Raw genomic sequence first — 17,893 nt, forward strand, 5'->3', positions numbered from 1 at the left:
GAAAACAGCCCTATTCGTTGTTGCCTTAAAAGGTATAGCTACTGTAGAAAAGGATCTTGCTGATACTGTAAGTACTAGATTTTTAAAAAATAGCTATCTCTATCCATCTATCTACCTACCTACCTACCTGTTTATCTATCTTGTGTGCGTTGTATTTTGCCTGAATGTATGTCTGTGTTAAGGTCTCAGATACTGAATTATAGACGGTTGTGAGCTACCACACAGGCGCTGGGAATTGAACCCAGGTCCACTGGAAGGGCAGCCAGTGCTCTTAACTGCTGAGCCATTTCTTTATCCCCAAGTGCTACATTTTAAAGAAAGAATAGCAAAGAAAACTAGGAAAGATTGCAAGGACTAATTTGATTTTATGTTTTGAATACATGGGACATCTTGGCATTCAACAATCAAACTCCCAGGCACTGTCGTCTAGAACCAGATGCCTTGCCTGAGAACTCATGTGTGCGCGTTGGAGTGTCAGGCCCAGTGCTGCCTGGCCTCCCATGGCATCTGGCAGGGCTTACCAAGCTTCCCTGTAAACATCTGCTCTGCACGGTGTAGTCCCTGGGTCGTTTTAAGCCGGTCATGTCAGGACCTTGTCTTTAGAGTTGATGTGCTGTTAGTCATTTTCTAAAGAGCATCATTCATAAATTCACATGGGAAAACAACAGGAAATTTTCCTGAAAGAACTAAATCTTTAACAATAACATATCCTGAATCAAAGATGTTTGTCATGTCGTCAAGAATTAAGACTGAAAATCTACACATTGTTTTGTGGGCTCAATTAACATGTGGAACCTGGAAAAGAAGTGCAGTCAGCTAAGATGCTGTCTTTTCACTGAAGCCCAACACCGACACAGGCCACTTAAGCTACGTGGCACTGCTGGGCCTTGCAGTACAGCTCAGAGGATGAACCTAGTTCTACCCTACAATGCTGATGCCAACCAGAGCCTCTACGGTATGGTAGTGCCGGGCTACTAGACACACATTCAACTACTTGTACCACGCTTACACTCCACAGAGGGTCACCCTGGCACTCACTATCCTACTCTCTAGGCTCACAATTGTCTTCTTTAACCTGCCAGGGTGGCTGACACAAGAGAGGTCATGTTACCAACCCATATTTCAATCAGGTCAAATCAGCAGGATGAGAATTAGATGGATCAACAGTAAAGGCACAAAGGAGAAAACTGCCACCATCTACCCAAACAGGGAAGGCAGATCACTAGGAAGTGAACTACACTGCTCCTCTATAATTCAGGACTAAAAATAAAGTAAAATAAAATAAAATAAAACCATACTCTAGTGAATATTTAAGGGTGTTGTGATCCTAACTTTCTGTAATTTATAGCTTTTCCTTATCTAACATTTCAAAGCTAAAGAAAGGCACACAGCTGAGGAGAAGCCAGCGAGGAAGCTGCCTGGTTCTCTCTGACATCCACTGATACCAGGAGTACTCTGGCTAGGCCCAGGCTAGCCCGGCAAGCATCATTACATAGCCGGCGATGGGACACTGCATTGTACCCATTTTCCAATTTTTCCCAAGCACTCCGACATAATAAGGACATTTTAACACCAATACCAACAGCACTGTCAGTCTGCGATCCTTCTTGCCCCTTCCTCCCAGGGATAACATCAAAGCCAAGTCTACCATAGCAAAATACACTCCTCTGTAATACTCTCCTTAAGAAAGACTTCAAAAAAAAAATGTCTCTAGAGAAGTCTCCCTCTTCTATCCACTTCTGCTCAGGGCCTCCTTACCTTCCACTGCTATTTGGTGGTGTACTGGGGGAGGGGAGGGCACACTCTCCTGCAGAAACCAAAGTTGTAGCAGGTCATTGCTTTCCAGTCCACTGAAGCTCACTGCAGAGTAAATGCCCCCACCAGGGACATCCTGCATGTAGCTTACAGCGCAATGGGGCAGCACTTGCTCTCCAAGCTGCCTGATGGTTCTCCTACTTTGAACTAGAGAGGAAGGTCCACAGCAGAGGGACTGAAGTGGCCACCCCAAAGCGGGGGACGTCTGGGGATTTGAATCGTTGTTAGTGGCTCTGAGAAGACAAGGGCAGCTTTGGGACAGAGGCTGGGTCCATGCACTTCATCTCTAACGTGTCCTGACAAATAAGAGACTTAGCAAGACAGGCTCGGAGGCAGAGCCAGCATGATCATCCAGGGTGCTTCTTCCTTCCCCACCAGCACTAAAGGGGCTCAAAGCTTCTTTTGCGATCTACACACTTGGAATGCACGTGTGTGTAGCCTCTTTGGCAGGCATGAGCAAAACAACATCTGATTTTCCAGTGTTTTGAATCAAACTAAATCATAGCACGTAAGTGCTCTAAAGGGAGAGAAGGAACAAGATAGGAAAAGAATAGAATCTAGGAACTTGCTTCCCACAGCCGCTGTGAAGACTCCTGATGGCAGGTGCGTTTGGCCCCCGGTTTAGGCTGGCTACAGAGTTGCTTTTACTTGAGACCCTCTCAGGAAGCTTTACAGAGAGCACAATGCGAATCTATCTTAGTTGACCTGAGTCTGCTGACTGATAAGTGTTTCTTGGGTGAAAACACCCTAACTCTAATTGAGAAAATAAGTTCCTCAGGAGGAGGTGCTAAATAAATTTTAACTACTACTGTTAACGATAGTTACAGGAGCTAGCAAAACATGCACAGCCTGTGTTCTTAGTGTTTTGTGTAGTTTTAAAAAAATGAGAGTAGTAGGTTTATTTTCTGGTTTAAAATAAAATGCTATCTTCACTCGATTGAAAAATAACATTTTCATTTCTGCTAAATTTAACAGTGGGGGTGGGGAAGGGAGCAATGAACCAAACGTGTTCCTAGAAACTACATTAGCGGCAGTCACACGGCTCCGGCTAATTCAGGCTTCAGTAGTCAAGTCACAGGCTCTGGCCAAGTCCCCCTCTTCTGTACAGTCAAAGAATCTTTATGTAGCTAAATGGACCACTAAATCCTTCAAGAGTCACTCAAAGGGAGCACTTCCTCCAGACTCTCACTTCACAGGGCCCAACAAGCACAACAGAGAGCAAGCACTGAGAGGGAAAGGCAAAGCCCCGGGGAATCCATGCCCATGCAAACCGCATCCCCTCCAGCGCGGACGGCCTGCCTTTATTTTCAATATTAACAGCCAATATTTGAAAGCTATAAGGACACCCATGGAGAGCAATAAAAAACAGGTATAGGAAAAATATAAGTAAGAAAGAAAGAAAAAAAAAAAAAGAACACAGCTCTATCAGAGGAGTTGGGCCCAGAAGTAGCCCATCCCCCACCCCCACCCCCACTCCGACCCCGTTGTTAGGGTACAAAGTGTCTTTATCCTACTGTGTTGGGCAATTGTTTCTCCTATTTCTCCACCATTCCATGTAACTGCTTCTAGGCAGGCTATTGTAGCTTCTCTGGCACAGTAAAGACGCATGTGCCTGTATCTTGGTTGTTGAGGTAGAGGATGTCCACAAATTTAACTGACTTTTAGCAGAACCAAGTGGGCACCAGAGGACCTGCTCTGCGCGCCCATCACCTCTGTGCATCCCTCATTACCAAAGGTGTGAGAATGATGCGGACCACCAGCAGGTCACACTTCCTCATCAACACTCAAAGGACATGATGTCTGCTGGCAGTGAGGCAGCAACGACACAGCTCACACCGACGGAAAGGAGTGAGGAGTTACTAGGCTAAATTTTTCATTTCACTTGCTCATTTCCTCTGTTTCAGCCCCCTGTAGGAAAATTATTTTCTGTATAAACAAATTCATCAAGTTAACTTATTCAAGGATGGAAATAACCAGTATCACATAGCATTTTGCAAAACAAAATTGCCACTGTTGTGTTTCACGGCGTAGACGCAAACTGCTCTGGCAATTCAGCCCCAGCACTAACACAGCCCAAACCCCCCATTACCTTCATCACTGCATATCCAATTTACATAATTATTCTGCTATGCTATTCAAAATCTACATGTAGTTGTATGCATTCTCGTTATCCTTGATTCAAGGATGCTATTTCCTTGTAGATGTAACTGAACAAGGAGACCACAATTGACATACTCAATTCATCTGACCAATAGCAACAACGTGGTTTGACAAAATAATGGTTTGGTTTGTTAATTTATTTAACATCTCAATGCAATTATCCTATGTTTGGACAGCCAATCCTGAAAGACCATCAACAACGGGAAAGCTTCTGGGGATAGCCCTTACCACACTTCACTGTAAATCAGCCAATGGTCACATGTGTGTGAAGTGATCCAAACAAACAGAGGTGCTACCAACTCCCTCCATCTCTCAACACCACCCCTAAACATGGCTTTAAGTCTCTGGCACATATCTGATCTGGCTTCCTGTCACCTGTATATCTCCACACACATCACCCTGCTCCTGTCAAAGGTTCCCAAACCATTAAGACTAAAAACAGCATTTGTGTATAGCTCTAAGGGAGACAGCTAGTGAGTGCCAGCAGGGAGAAGGAAGAAAGTATATTTTCTTCTTACGTAAAAAATTTCCTCCTGTCCCTACAAAAAAAAAAGCTGTGCTAAACACTCGGCAGAGACCTCACTCTCAGGAAGGAGTGCAGTCGCTGGCCTACCCTGGAGTCAGCCCCAATAGCTCTCTGAGTGGACACAGGATCTCTAGCTGCACCAAGGAAATGCTACACACCCAGTGCTGACCAGGCTGGATTCCCACAGGTGTCAGGGAAGATACAGGGGTCACTACTACATACAGCATTTCAAAGTCTGTTTCCGAACCACTCCACGGCTGGTAAGGACATGCCCAAGTAAGCTGGGAACCCAGACCCTGCCTGATCCGACACGAGCTGAAGATGGTTGGAAATCTATATCGGAAGCCTAGAATGATTCGATCCATTTTTACCATTAAGTATAATAATAGTAACAACAACAAATGAGAATTGAACTGAAATTATTCTGGTACTAAAGGTGTTGGTGATAATACTGCTAAAGTCCAGAACACCCCTTTAGTACACACAGCTACACCTTAAGAAAAGAGGGCACACCTTCTGTTTCAGATTTGGATTTGACTTCTCTCCCTGGGACATGTGCTTCCTCAGACCAAAGCCCAGTATTTACATTCATGCAGCAGCTTTTAAAAAACAAACATACTGTCGGACTAAAAAATTTACCTGCATCTTACTTATCACTATAGTCCGAACACTTACCTACAAATAAGCATTCAATAAAATTCCTCTTTAATAAATGCAAAGGTTTTGTAATGAGTTCTGGGCTTAGAAAATATTCACAGGGAGAAAAAATCTTTTCAATGAAGACTGCAGAATCAAGCCTTGACTGTAAAGATAAGGTAAGTTTGAGTGAGCACCTATACTTGGCTTTTTGGATACCACACAAGTAATCCATGGTAAAAAGAAAAGTCACGGCCTCAACCCAGGGAATACGGTGGAGTTGCTGGCGGGACACTGAAGAAGCTGCCCCTTCTCTCTCGGCACCTATGACCTCCTCTGTGCACTGGTGTATGTGTCTGCACATGACACAGTGTAGCCCACCAGCAAAGGACTATAGCTCCACACAGAAAGTACGAGGCAATGACACAACTGAGTGTGTGTGCACATAAATGTTTACATGTGCACGTGGGATAGAGAGTGGAGTGTTTTCTATCAGAGTATGCAAACAGGCTCAGATTAACCAAGGCTGGCTATACTTCCATCTGGAAACTATATTTTATAACATGAGCCATATTCTGAAAAACAGATTCAGATGTCTGGAACTGGTTCAGAACAGTTGTTGGAAATGTTCAGGACAAATGAAAAAAATTAGTCCTCAATGTCTTCTCTCGGATTTTCTTACTGAATAAATATGCCTTCTAGGGGGCCAGAGACTTGGTGGGGCATATAGAGCAAGAGAGGTTCTTTCCTATACCCAGAGCCCATGTCCGTTCTTGAAGCCATATCTAATGATGAGTTCCACTGCGTTTTCCCACACTGTCCACAAGGACTTCAACCTGCTGTGAAAGACCTATCAACTCTCTTTCAAATTCTGCAGTTGGCAGTAAAATGTTCAGAGCCATTCAGGGGCCTTGCTTTCCTCGGAAATCCTCCTCTATGAGTTACGAAGAGAACCAAGCACCGTTGTGGTTTCTACAAAAAGAAGCCGGCTACAAAATAACATTTTTATCCAGTAAAACTCTGCATAAATCAGCAGTTCGTAAGAGTAGAGTCCTAAAGTTTGGAATACACAAACACCTTAGTTTTGCACTGTATGAGCCAAAGTTGGTCACAAATGATCTAAAATACACAGGCACTCCACACCCTCACCCACCCAGACCCTGCAGCGTGAGGCTGGCCTGCCCAGCGCACAGCCTTTGATCACCCACAGCCTACCTTGACTTTTTGCTGGATTTGGGTTTTGGCGTGACAGTTTTTGCTTTCTTTTCCTTTGGCTCTTTGGGGATCTTCGGGGCTTTTGGGGTCTTGGGCTCTTTCTTCTCCTTCGGCTCCTTCGATTCCTTCGGATCTTTTTTGACCTTCGGCCTTTTCTTTTTCTTTTTTTCTTCCTGGGACACATCCAGTGAGTTCCTGCGCAGTTCTTGGTTTTCAACCCCACCAGGGAAGTCATCTTTACCAAAACCTTTACTGGGATCCCCTGCAGCAATGTGGTTGTTTTTCTTTTTCTTCTTCTTCTGCTGTGGCTGCTGCTCTATCGACGGAAGGTAATCGTCGCTCTTCACTAGCTGAGCATTCTGTCCGCTGACCTGGGTCATATCCGGCACTGGCTTCTCTAGAAAGGGCTCCGATGGAGAATGCTAAGAGACACAAATGGGACTGAATTAGTCTCATTCTTCACGGTGAAGAAAGGAACTGGGAGTCAATGGCTGATGGTCCTATTCTATACTCAAGGAAGCAACATCTACAAACTAAGGGTAACAGGATTCACCATTTTTCTCTCAGCCTAGAGACATATGAGTTTCTTTAAGGGGAATGCTCTAAATGCCAGTTCATTACTATAGAAAAGCACTAGTGCAGGAAGGGAAAGAGGCTACAGAGCCAGACATTCCACACCTTTTCAACTGCAAGAACACACAGGGCAAGAAGTAAAATGAAAACACAAGCTCAGCCTCAGAGGCCTCTCTCTGAATGAGGGGGGCGGGGAGGACTCAAAGACACAGATAGAGTACAAAGAACAAGCATATCCAACATTGAAAGATTCTAGTACTAAAAAGATAGAGCTAAGTACAATACAACCTTTACAGAGTACACAGGTCATATCTGGATTAAATAACATTAAATTGTCTAGATTAAAATGTCACGTGAAAGAATGATTTTGCATTGGCTAAGTTTCTTGAAGTAATTAGAAATGTGGACAAACTTTTCCCTAACTTCTTGAAGCCAGATGGATGGGTGGATGGATAGATGGATGGATGGATGGATGGATGGACAGATGAAATCAATGCTGACATTAATTGGGGGGGGAGTACACATTAAAAAATACTGACAAATAAGATGAGATGCTGAGAAGTCAAGTGAGAACAGAGTAAATAACTCCTGCACAGAGTGACCTCAAAGCCCAGGACCCAAGACAGGGCAGCGACAGCGCAGGTGCATCATCCATTCAGCAAACAGCAGCGGCACAGGGGTGCAGGCGCATCATCCATCTGACAGACTGCAGCACCTGAGAAATCTTCACATTTCAAATGAATAACTGAAAACGTCCCATCCGCAACCTTCAGTCATCCTCTGCCTTTTCCCTATATTCCTGAGAGCTGAGTGATCTTCCAACAAGCCCAGCATTGGCTTCATGGCCGTAACATCACTATATTCCCACACCAGGTCTCTGGACTAAGATGAGGAACCTTCCAGTTTCACAGTTGGGGACAATGACACACTAACGTAAAGTAACCTGCCCGAGGAAACAAAAGTCATAATGGAACCAATATCAAAGGTGATACAACTTATAACCCACAAAAACAGAGCAGTGTAGGGCCCAGGCTTAGTCCACAGACTCAACACAAAGGAAGGTGAGAAACTCACGTTTAGCACAGTTTACAGAAATCACAACTCAACATAAAATATTTATGGCTGCATATCTTCTGCCTATAGTGAGTTTGTGTGTCCATATACCTGAATCTACAAGGAAATTGTAGTAACTTATCTCTGTCTTTCAGAGAGAAATTCCAGAAGATAATGTGGCTCCCTAGGGCCACACAAGGACTGCAGGTGACACCTGAATGTAGTCTTCCTTCATCCAATGTCTTAAAACTTCAGCCATCTCCTAAAACCTTACACACAGGAGTATTTCTAGAGAGGCGCCTCAAGTTTCATCCTATCTCCAAGGGGCTCCATGATCATCTCCAAAACAACACGACAAACTAAAACAAGCTTATGAATGTAACTCACCATTCCAACCACAGCCTACCCTGGCTACTCTAATGGCAATTACACTTTCTGGGGAAGTCATTTCCCCCACCCAGAGTTCAGCTTCTCCACTTGTTAAGTTTCTTTCCAGTATGGGGTGAGCTGGGCATATAGCTTATAGTTAGAGTGCTTGCCTAACAGGCACAGGCCCTGGTTGTGATCCCCATCATTCTAAAAGCAGCAGCAGCAGCAGCAACAACAACAACAAATTGGTTTAAGACCAATCTTAAAATATATGTTGCCCTTTTTTGGTCACAGCAAAGAGGAAATGAATTCAGAAAGGCATGTCAGAAGTCAGAGGTGAGTGCACCGTGGGAGGAGAAGCAGCACTCCGACACACACTCGCACACAGCTCCCACACGGACAACAACGTGTGGTTATATCTACCCCATCTTCCAGACAGGAAGTATGTTCTAGGAGGTGATGAGGCAATCAGGAGTCACATAAGGGAAAGAGGTGAGGTGTTTCCTAAACCTAGCACTTCTTTGATGCCAACCCACTCCTCTTGAAGCCTTCTTTCTAGAAAAGAAAAAAGTGGAGCCGACACTGAACTGACCAAACCCTGAAGGGTCACTACTGGCCTATATTCCCTTACAAACATTCAGGGACCCAAGCAACCTAAGCCCCTGCTACTAGCTGAGTTAGTTGATTTGATTTCAACTTTTCTACATGCAAACAGCTCAAGTTCAGTTAATTGCATTTCCTAATGTAACTGAGTAGGAAGACGACACAGCTTTTCTGCATGGAGGACAGAAATGAAACTTTTTTGGGAGAATCTAGCATTCAAAAAATAAAAGAAAAGTTATTCCTTAAAAGCAAGGGAAAATCGGAGGGATGGCTCCAATGTAGTACTTACGATGGGAGGGCTATGTACCCATCTTCAACCTGCATGGCTTCCACTCCAGTTACAGAATACCAGTGTCCCCTGAGAGCTTTCCCAGCGCACATGTATGAATTAAAAAGAGCAACACACATACACACACACAAAATAAAAACACAAAAAAAGCTGAAAATTCATCTATACATGTTAGCATACAAATCACTTTAGATGCTTCTTTTATAAATAAATGAGGCCATAAATTAGGGACTCTGTAAAAAATTTAATCTCCCACAAGGAGGGGAAAAGTAAAGATGGAACACAGAAACGTATTAATCTCGTCTGCTCTGCGGCAGAATTGTTTTGGTACTATCTGAAGGAGGGCGGGAAGGTGCTCAGGGAAATGCGTGTTTACCAGACCTACTTCTCCTTGAATCTTTTAGAGGGAAGCTGTTTTTGTAAACATTTAACAAAGAACAGATGGTCTGCCTTAATCATGTGGGGTAAGAAAAAAAAAAAAAACCTGGAGCTCCCAGTAAAACCCTGACAGTCCCTCAGGCCCCCCACTTCCCCGGCTACCCCCACCAAATGCTTGGTACAGTCTTCTCTAATGCTATTTAATTTTACAGCAGACATTTTCCCATCAATCCCCACTGCCTGACAGGTAATCAATGCCATTAACATCTGATATTACCATATAGGCCATTCCTAAACCTCTCATTTATTAAAGCGAAGGTGAGGGATTTTAGATACCACGCAGACTTCACATTCTGACACCGTTCATGATATTCCTTTTGACATACTGTGGTGTCTGTAAGAAGTACAGTATGGACTCTTGGGTCTTAAAACAGCTGACTGATATTTAAATGATAAGTAAAACTGGCCCAAGGTGTATGCTTTGTATAAAGAAAAAATTCAGTTGTATTGGTTTAGCCCTTAACTCTTCTGCCGACAGTGTACCACCTAGGAAGTAAGCGCTTGCACAGAGCTGCAGAAGGGCCAGATGCGCACTGTCAAAGGCCAGCCAATGGGGAAGCAAGGGCAAATCCCTCCGCTATGTCTAGTCAAACTTAGGAAGCAGCGCAGAGGAGACCGTGGAAAAGTGTAGAGGAGAGATTTCTGGACTGTTTTAAGTGTGCTTTCTTTCTAAGGTCTTTCTAGCTTTAAAAAAGCTATCTTCTTTTCATATTTTGCCTTAATTATAAGCAATATAGAGTCATAGCACCAACATACAACACATACAATTTCTAAAGCTCACAGTACTTCACATACGGTAGGCCTGTGGGTGAACGCTTATTTGCAAACAAGCATACATTTACATATCTGAATTTACACATATGCAAACAAGTACAGATTCCGAGTAATGCTTCACAAAAGAAGAGCCAGGACTGGCTGGACCATGGAGAGACTATGTCTGCCAACTTGTACCCCCCGCAAATTAGCTATGGAGAGGCATAAAGAGCCATCGGAGCTCTCAGAGACAAGACATCTGCTAAGGAAGTGGCCGCCAATGGGAACTTGGTAGCAAGAAACATGGGCTCACGACACAGCCAACCATGGTTTAAACTGTTTGCAAACTACAAATTAGTCACATAAGGTGGAAATGCACTTTATGACCCTTTTTTGAAATGTTTTTGGACACTCTGAACTTTTGGTTTTGTCTCCCCTGGGCCTTGGATCCTCTACACTCCCTTAAGAAAGTAAGCCTGGTATCAAATCTGAAGTTCTACCTTTGGGCCAAAATATAAAGATCCAGAGCACACAGCAAGGGTTCAGTAAGTGCTACTGAGACTTTTGGGGTGAAAGTTAATTTTTAAAACTGCACTTGTTATCAGGAGGCTAATTTATTCATTCAACACATATGTAAACAAATAATAGAAGCGCGGGGACATGGGGCGGGAGAACTCAAGCTGAGATACATGTTCATCTGTCTGCCTCTGTCTCTCCTTTCTCCCCCCTCACGGGTACGGGTGGGTGTCTGTGCATTTGTTTTATAACTTTCGGTTGGGGACAGGATCTTGCACATTGCCCAGGCTGCCCTTGAACTTGTGATGCCCCTGCCTCAGCCTGATGGTTACCTGGGATTACAGGAAAGAACTGCTGGGCCTGGTGTCTAAATGTGGATAGGTTCACCGTACAAACCAGCTGCTTAAGAGCTATGAATGTGCAGGCAGCCATGTTGGAGACGTTTCAAATGGGATGCAATCTTCAGCATACTGAGTGACGAGTGGGCCAGGCCTGGGGGGCTGGAATGTGCTGTCTCTCCCATTTACTATGTGTGAAGGCCACAGCAGAGGCAGAGGCCAGCAGCACTGTGTCTCTCCTTACTAGCCTCAGAGCTAGAAGCAGGAGGCAGAGCTTTGTCCCCTGTTCTCTGATTCGAATACTCACCACCCACAGCCATCCTTGCTTTTCTTCTCTGACCCCTGACTGGGGCTGCATATTGTACTCCCCTACAGCTTTGGGAGTCCCTGAGAGTCAGGTACAGGCCCACGTTCTAGTCCCATGTCCAGCCAGCACTCCTGGGGGCAGGGGGTAAGCAGTCCCAGGCCACTGTACTGAGTCAAATTTCTCTTTCAACCATTTACAGTCAGTTCATTCAGCATGCTTTGGGCTCTACTAAGCCACTGATGTGCCTCCTCTCTTCAGCCTTGAAACAGCCCTCTGAGGCTGAAGAAGTAGATGTTGGAACTGCCACTTTGTCTGTATGTGTGTGGTGGTGTAAAAGTTTTAGAATTATCTCACCAAAGCCATGGGGTTGGAAAATGGTGAGGGATAAGGCTTTCATTTTAACACCAATGGGACAGCTGTGCTTGCTACTGACCTCCAGGAGGCACTGAAGCATGTTAGTCACTGCCAAGATGGTGGCCCTCAGCTACAAGAGTAGCTGTACAGTCCAGCTCTGTTGTGGTCACCATGACTCTAAAACCCTAACCCTGGACTACAGGATGGGTGGCTCTTAATTAAATACAAAGTTGAATTTTTTTTTGCTTCAAAGGGCCAGGGGAGAATTCTAGTTTAGCTCTGAACCAAAGCTTTAGAGTATATTAAATATCACTAACTTTTCACCCCAGTGCAGAACCAGAGTGAACACTGCTGTTTCTATGGCTCGCTGAAGTGACCACTCTTCCCCGGCACTGCTCTTAGATCTCCCTGTCAGAGAGGAGGGCCATTCAATTCAGCAATGAGCGGAACATTCCCTCCTCTCCCCACCCCCAGGGCCATTTCAATTCTGTAGGGACCAGGAAAAGACAAGTTAGCTCCCTGCCTCCCTGCCCTGCCTTGAAAACTCTCCCCAGATCCTAAAGGATAGACCTGCGTGTGTCTTACTCATCTACTACAGTCTATCTCTCTCGGGAAGGACTCTAAACCCACCCTTTCCTCCCCCTGGTAAGCCAACTGCTATTTCTTAGGGAAAATGCAAAACTCATAGAGTTGAAACAACCTGCACACACACACACACACACACACACACTCACACATACACACACACTCACACACACACTCACACACACACACACACTCACACACACACACTCACTCCTAGGGTACAAAGTAATCTGGTGTTAAATTGAACATGTTTTGATGTGTCTCCATGGCTTCAGAAATGTTTGGAAAAATTAGCTTAGTTGTTTATGTGAGATCTGAGTGCTGTTCCCCCACGTGATTCCCGTTCAAAACCAGTGCACAGGTAAGCAGAATGTGTGCAGGCTGGACCACCTCCTTCCTGAAAAGCCCTTTTGGTAAGAGAGGTACAGGGGTGGCAAAATTGTCTCTGCGCCATGGGGAAGACACAAACCACACACGCACACCCCAATTCAAGATCTATAGGAAAGCCTAGGAGTTTGCATCCTAATGAAAATAATAATAATTTTTTAAAGGGTCCATGTTAATAAGAGTAATAATTTTCTGTGTTGCCTGGGCCAGAAGAGCAGGCATGGCCACTGTTCCACAGGAGGGACATCTTAGGGGAAAGTGGGGTGCACGGCTCTGGCTGCTCATGAGGAGAGCAGAAGGATGGACCCATTACAGAGCCCTGCCACACAGGGCTTTGCTTTCAGCTCCTTATTCGCCATCTCTGGGCTGCTGACAGCAGCACCCTAGACTAACCCCATGGAGCCTCTCCTCTCTTCCTCCTGCCCTCTCCTTAGCACTCATGACTGAGAATCCACACCACGTCACTTCGTCAGCACTAAGGCTCTCCCTGTTCCACAACCTGTGCCTGAGTCTGGCCGTAAACAAGCACTCCCCAAACTCCCATGGCTGACAGTGCTCAGATGCAGTGAAACACTCTTGTATGTGCCTTCAACAAAGCCTCCGGGTTGGTCAAAATATTTCACACACACACAGACACCAGGGAATTCTATTCACAGACAATGAAGACAAAGGTCAAACTTACATACTTAAAAAAACAAAATGAATCCAGTGCATTAAGCCCCTGGTGCACACTTGACAGCATGCTCTGCCGCCACTGGTACATTCAACAGCAAGTTTGCTTTTTAAAAAGGAAAGGTATAGAGTTTGGCCCCAGAAAAGCAATTTACGCTGCTTACGTGTGTTAATTAAAAAGTATAATATTAAATAAAAAGCAACCTACTCTGCTATTCTTATGGCTTTAAAAACTCAAACTTCAAAGAATGACAACAGGTCTCTTAGTAACACTGACCAATACCAGGGCTTTTGCAGAACTGGGAGTTTTTGAAAGGGGGAAAAATTAGAGGATTTAGTGATAAAGTTAATTTATAGACTCTAGACAAGTTCCCCACAATTCGAAACTGGGAATCTAGCATATTTAGCTCACAATAAATGCTTAATGATAGACTACTGTGGCCTATAAAAACTCACTCGCATGTTGTGGGAGGCAGAACTCTTAAGACTGCCCCATTATCTCTAAGTGTGGCAGGACCTTTGACTTCCAACTAAAGGTGAAAAGGATGTCACAGGTCTGATCAAGGTGAGAAATCACTGGTTTGGGGTTACCTCAAAGGGGTAATTACCCTAGGCAAGTCTGCCTTAAATCAGAGAGCCTTTTAAAGAGGAGGGAAGAATCTTATCTAGGCTGTGAAGAAGCCGGTGGCCATAGTAGAGGGGGGAAAAAAAAACTGGTAGGCATAACTTGCAGGGGCTAAGGGTAGCTCTGAAAGACACCCAGCAACACTGTCCCAGGTAGCCATAAGTACTTCTGCCCAACCTGAATGGAGCTAGCGGGAAGATTCCAGTGAGAAACTCCACCTGAGCTCTGCATCCTGGAGAGCCCTGGGTGGCCTCAGGTAAGCCATGAAGTGTGTGGTAACATGCCACACAGCACTACACGCGTTCAAAGAAGTACCTCCCCTTATTTCTAACCTGCACTTCCCTCTTTTTGGTTTATTTCCCCGAGGATCCTTCTTCCCCTGTGAGATAGCTCACACCTTGACCACACTGCAGAGTTCCCTGTGTCTCTGTAAAGACGCTATGCTGAGGGGCCATTGAGTGCGGTCATACATTCTCTGATTCACTAATGGAGAATACATCCAAAGGGGACAAAAAACTCGCCCAAGTCACACAAAAAACAAAACAAAACAAAACAAAACAAAAAGGAGACAGGACTGACACCAGGCGGTCTTCTCTGCAAAGCCCACATTCTCAGCTCAGTGCCAACTGCCTCCTTACTGTTGGCCATGACTCCCATCAGGTCCTCCTGCGACAGGCAAGGGAAGCAGGGTGTAAGGACGTCCTGTGCAGGGCTGCCCAGAGGCCAGTGGCTCCCACGACACTACTCAGGGTCACAAGGAGATTAAAACAAAACAAAACAACTTTCCTTTCAACTTACAACACACACACACACACCTTTTTAAAGAAAGTTTGCTGCACATTAGAAACAGTCTGTTATACACTTACAGAGAACTCCGTCCCCATGGCTTCTTCCAGCTGGAATTACACACAAAACAGAAGATACCAAAGCAATTAAGTATTTTATAAACACTGCTGAGGGGTCAAAAAGAGGGAGGTTCATTCACTGACTAATAACGCAGTAATAAACAAATAGCAATGTTATGCAACTGAGAAAATTATTATAATTGAATCTACACAGCTGGGCAAGGAGAGAGGCCGGCTGTGTAGCTCACATATGTTTTGTGTGGGTGGGTTTGTATTTTAGAATTGTTTGGATTTGAGTCCTTCTTAGAGTCAAGACTCTGTTCTCTTCTCTGAGGGCCACCCTATCACTGTGAGAGCAGGAGAGGCTCGCCCGCCTATGGAGACGTCCCACTAATTCGTTGCTATTTTCACAACAGAGAAGTAAATGTGAGCATGACTGGGTAGGGAGCTAAACTTCGCCGCAATGCACTCGTGGCACAGCTAGAGAGGTGTCATCTCTGTGCACAGCAACGTGAATAATGAATGACGGTAGCCTGCTAGCACACTGGAAAAAACGTTCAGAACAAACTGGCTGTCCACATTTTAATATTTGGCTTCAATGAATTATTAGAGCTTCCATCACGCTTTGGAATTTCCTCATCATAGAGCTTATATTTTTGGCAACAGGAACCAGCAGACAAGCAGAGAGAAATACCTCAAGGACCACATTTACATTTAAGTTGATGTTTCAGCTAAAGACAGAAGAGTAATCTGTGTGTGTCCATCAAATTCTTGAAATCCCAGTGTTTGAACCAGAAGCGCTGTACTCTTGGGATCAAGGAACCGAGGGACCCACCACTGTTCTATCAACTAAATACAGCTTCTATCCAAAGCAAAGCGAAAGTAAGGTTCTATGAGCGGGGAGAGGGTTGAGATTGAGATTCTAGTGAGACTCGGCCCTGAGTACCACTGGAATGTCTTCTTAATTAAAGGACTAACTCAGAACAAAATTTGTGATCTATGTCATGTTCTCATTTGCATAAAACCCAACTAACTTAGAACTCAGATAGCTGATTAGCTAACTGTGAGGGCAGAGGTACACATGTATCTTCAACAGGCACACATTTTACATCAATGATATCTATTTTTATGAGATAAAAGTACTAAAGCTTTAATGGTGGCAATTAAAAGAGCCCAGAGTTTGAGTAGCTGGATGGCTGAGTCACAGACCTTTTACCTATAATGGGTCCCATTATATCTCTGAGCTCAGTTTGAGGGAGTAAAAGAGGAACAGATTTTTAAATACAGTTATAAAACAGCAGTACCCTTTGAGTCGAGCTGCTGGAGTTTAAACAGCTGTGTAGGTCAGCCTGGTCTTAAGACAGCATCCACTCAGCAACACCCTTGGCTTCACTGAGATACTGTGTCCACCTGAAAATATTTAGCACTGAGTAATCTATTTCTATGCTACCTTCACTACTACTGTGTTGAAAATATAATATTTCAGGTGACTTCTGATAAGGTATTTTCACTTTGCCTAAAATACCAACACCTGTATTCTAACGTTCTCATTTAAAATATAAATGTAAGAGGGAAAGGAAAAGAAGATTGATATTCACATTAAGAGGAGTTTTAAGCAATATTTATGTGTCGATATTGTTACACAATCTTCTCAAGGTGGTTTGCCACTGTTGGGTTAGAGATGTCAAAAGAAGCACTTGTACGATGGGCACAGGTGATTTCAGAGGAAGCATTAGTGAAGTTTCTCAGGCAAACAAAACCAAAATTAATCTGAAGATCTATGAAGACTAGATTAAGATACATCAGAATTGGAAACCTAAGTGAAACCTTCCAGTAATATGTATTTTTTTCCACTACAAAAGCAAAACTTGGGTGAGAGGAGACAAGGGAAGAGATATCCAATTACAGTATATACTTCTATGAAAAGTCACACGTAACACTAGGCCATGGACAGTGACGAACTCAAAGGTGCAGAAGAAAAACTCTGAGAGGCCCCCACCGGGCCTCCATTCCTCCCACGGGGTTAAGTCTCAGTTCAATACGATATGTATAAAATGGTACCCATTATGCCCAGAATAATAAGGCTTGGGTAGACAAAATCCATACAGGTTGTGAACTGAGAAGTCCGACACCCTAATGACTAATCCTCAGAGAGGAGGAGAAGCAAAAGGCACTGAAGGCCCCTGAGGCTGCCCGGCCTCAACCCCAGCAGAAGACCAGATGCGGTCAGGAGAGTAGGTGGAGAAGGTTCACTGGGAAAAGCTCTAGTGAGACCTTGGAGGCTGGACACTGGCCTTGGGACATCGTGACCGGGAAGCCTCAGGCTCCCAAATTCTTCCCAGCACACACAGAAGAGCCAGGGGCATGCAGCAGAACCAGGAGTGAGACCCAGGGCACAGTAACACTGATAAGCACCGGCAGGTGCCCAGAGCCTTGGAAGCCTTCCGTACAGCCAAGGCTATCCCTATTCTGGTCACTTTGACAGAGGACCCTTGCAGCAACTCTGTAAAGGAGTGGTTTAGAAGTCTGCCTTGGGGAGTAATTTAGATAGCTATCTCCTCCAAACGGATCCACCAACCTCCTCTTTCGTGTGTGTGCCTCCTGCATGGCCAGTCCTCCCCATCTGCACAGCCTTCTGCCCCGTGGCGTGCACATCTTCCTCCCACTCTCACCCGCTTCTCTCTTCCCCTGTAGACAAGAGTCCTTGAAAGAGCAACGACATTTGCTGTCTTCACTTCCTCTCCTCCAGTGCTCTTCAGTCTGCTCTAACCACATTAATATTCCACAACGCTTCTCTCTCCATCTCTCTCTCTCTCTCTCTTGCCAAGGTGACC

The 17,893-nt window shown here is 44.7% G+C and overlaps 1 protein-coding gene across 4 annotated transcripts in view; it reads right to left on the reverse strand.

The window, feature by feature from the left end:
* Positions 1-17,893, reverse strand: part of Chd7 (chromodomain helicase DNA binding protein 7) — a 176,542-nt gene that overhangs the window by 75,665 nt on the left and 82,984 nt on the right. For all 4 annotated transcript variants that reach the window (XM_021160001.3, XM_029475873.2, XM_029475875.2 and 1 more), the window contains exon 3: positions 6,353-6,774. In XM_021160001.3, coding sequence (XP_021015660.1) covers positions 6,353-6,774 — 422 coding nt within the window. The remainder of the gene's footprint in view (positions 1-6,352; positions 6,775-17,893) is intronic.

Source organism: Mus caroli, unplaced genomic scaffold, assembly GCF_978045245.1.
Source record: "Mus caroli unplaced genomic scaffold, Mus_caroli_1 scaffold_6, whole genome shotgun sequence".
In the NCBI taxonomy this organism is placed as follows: domain Eukaryota; kingdom Metazoa; phylum Chordata; class Mammalia; order Rodentia; family Muridae; genus Mus; species Mus caroli.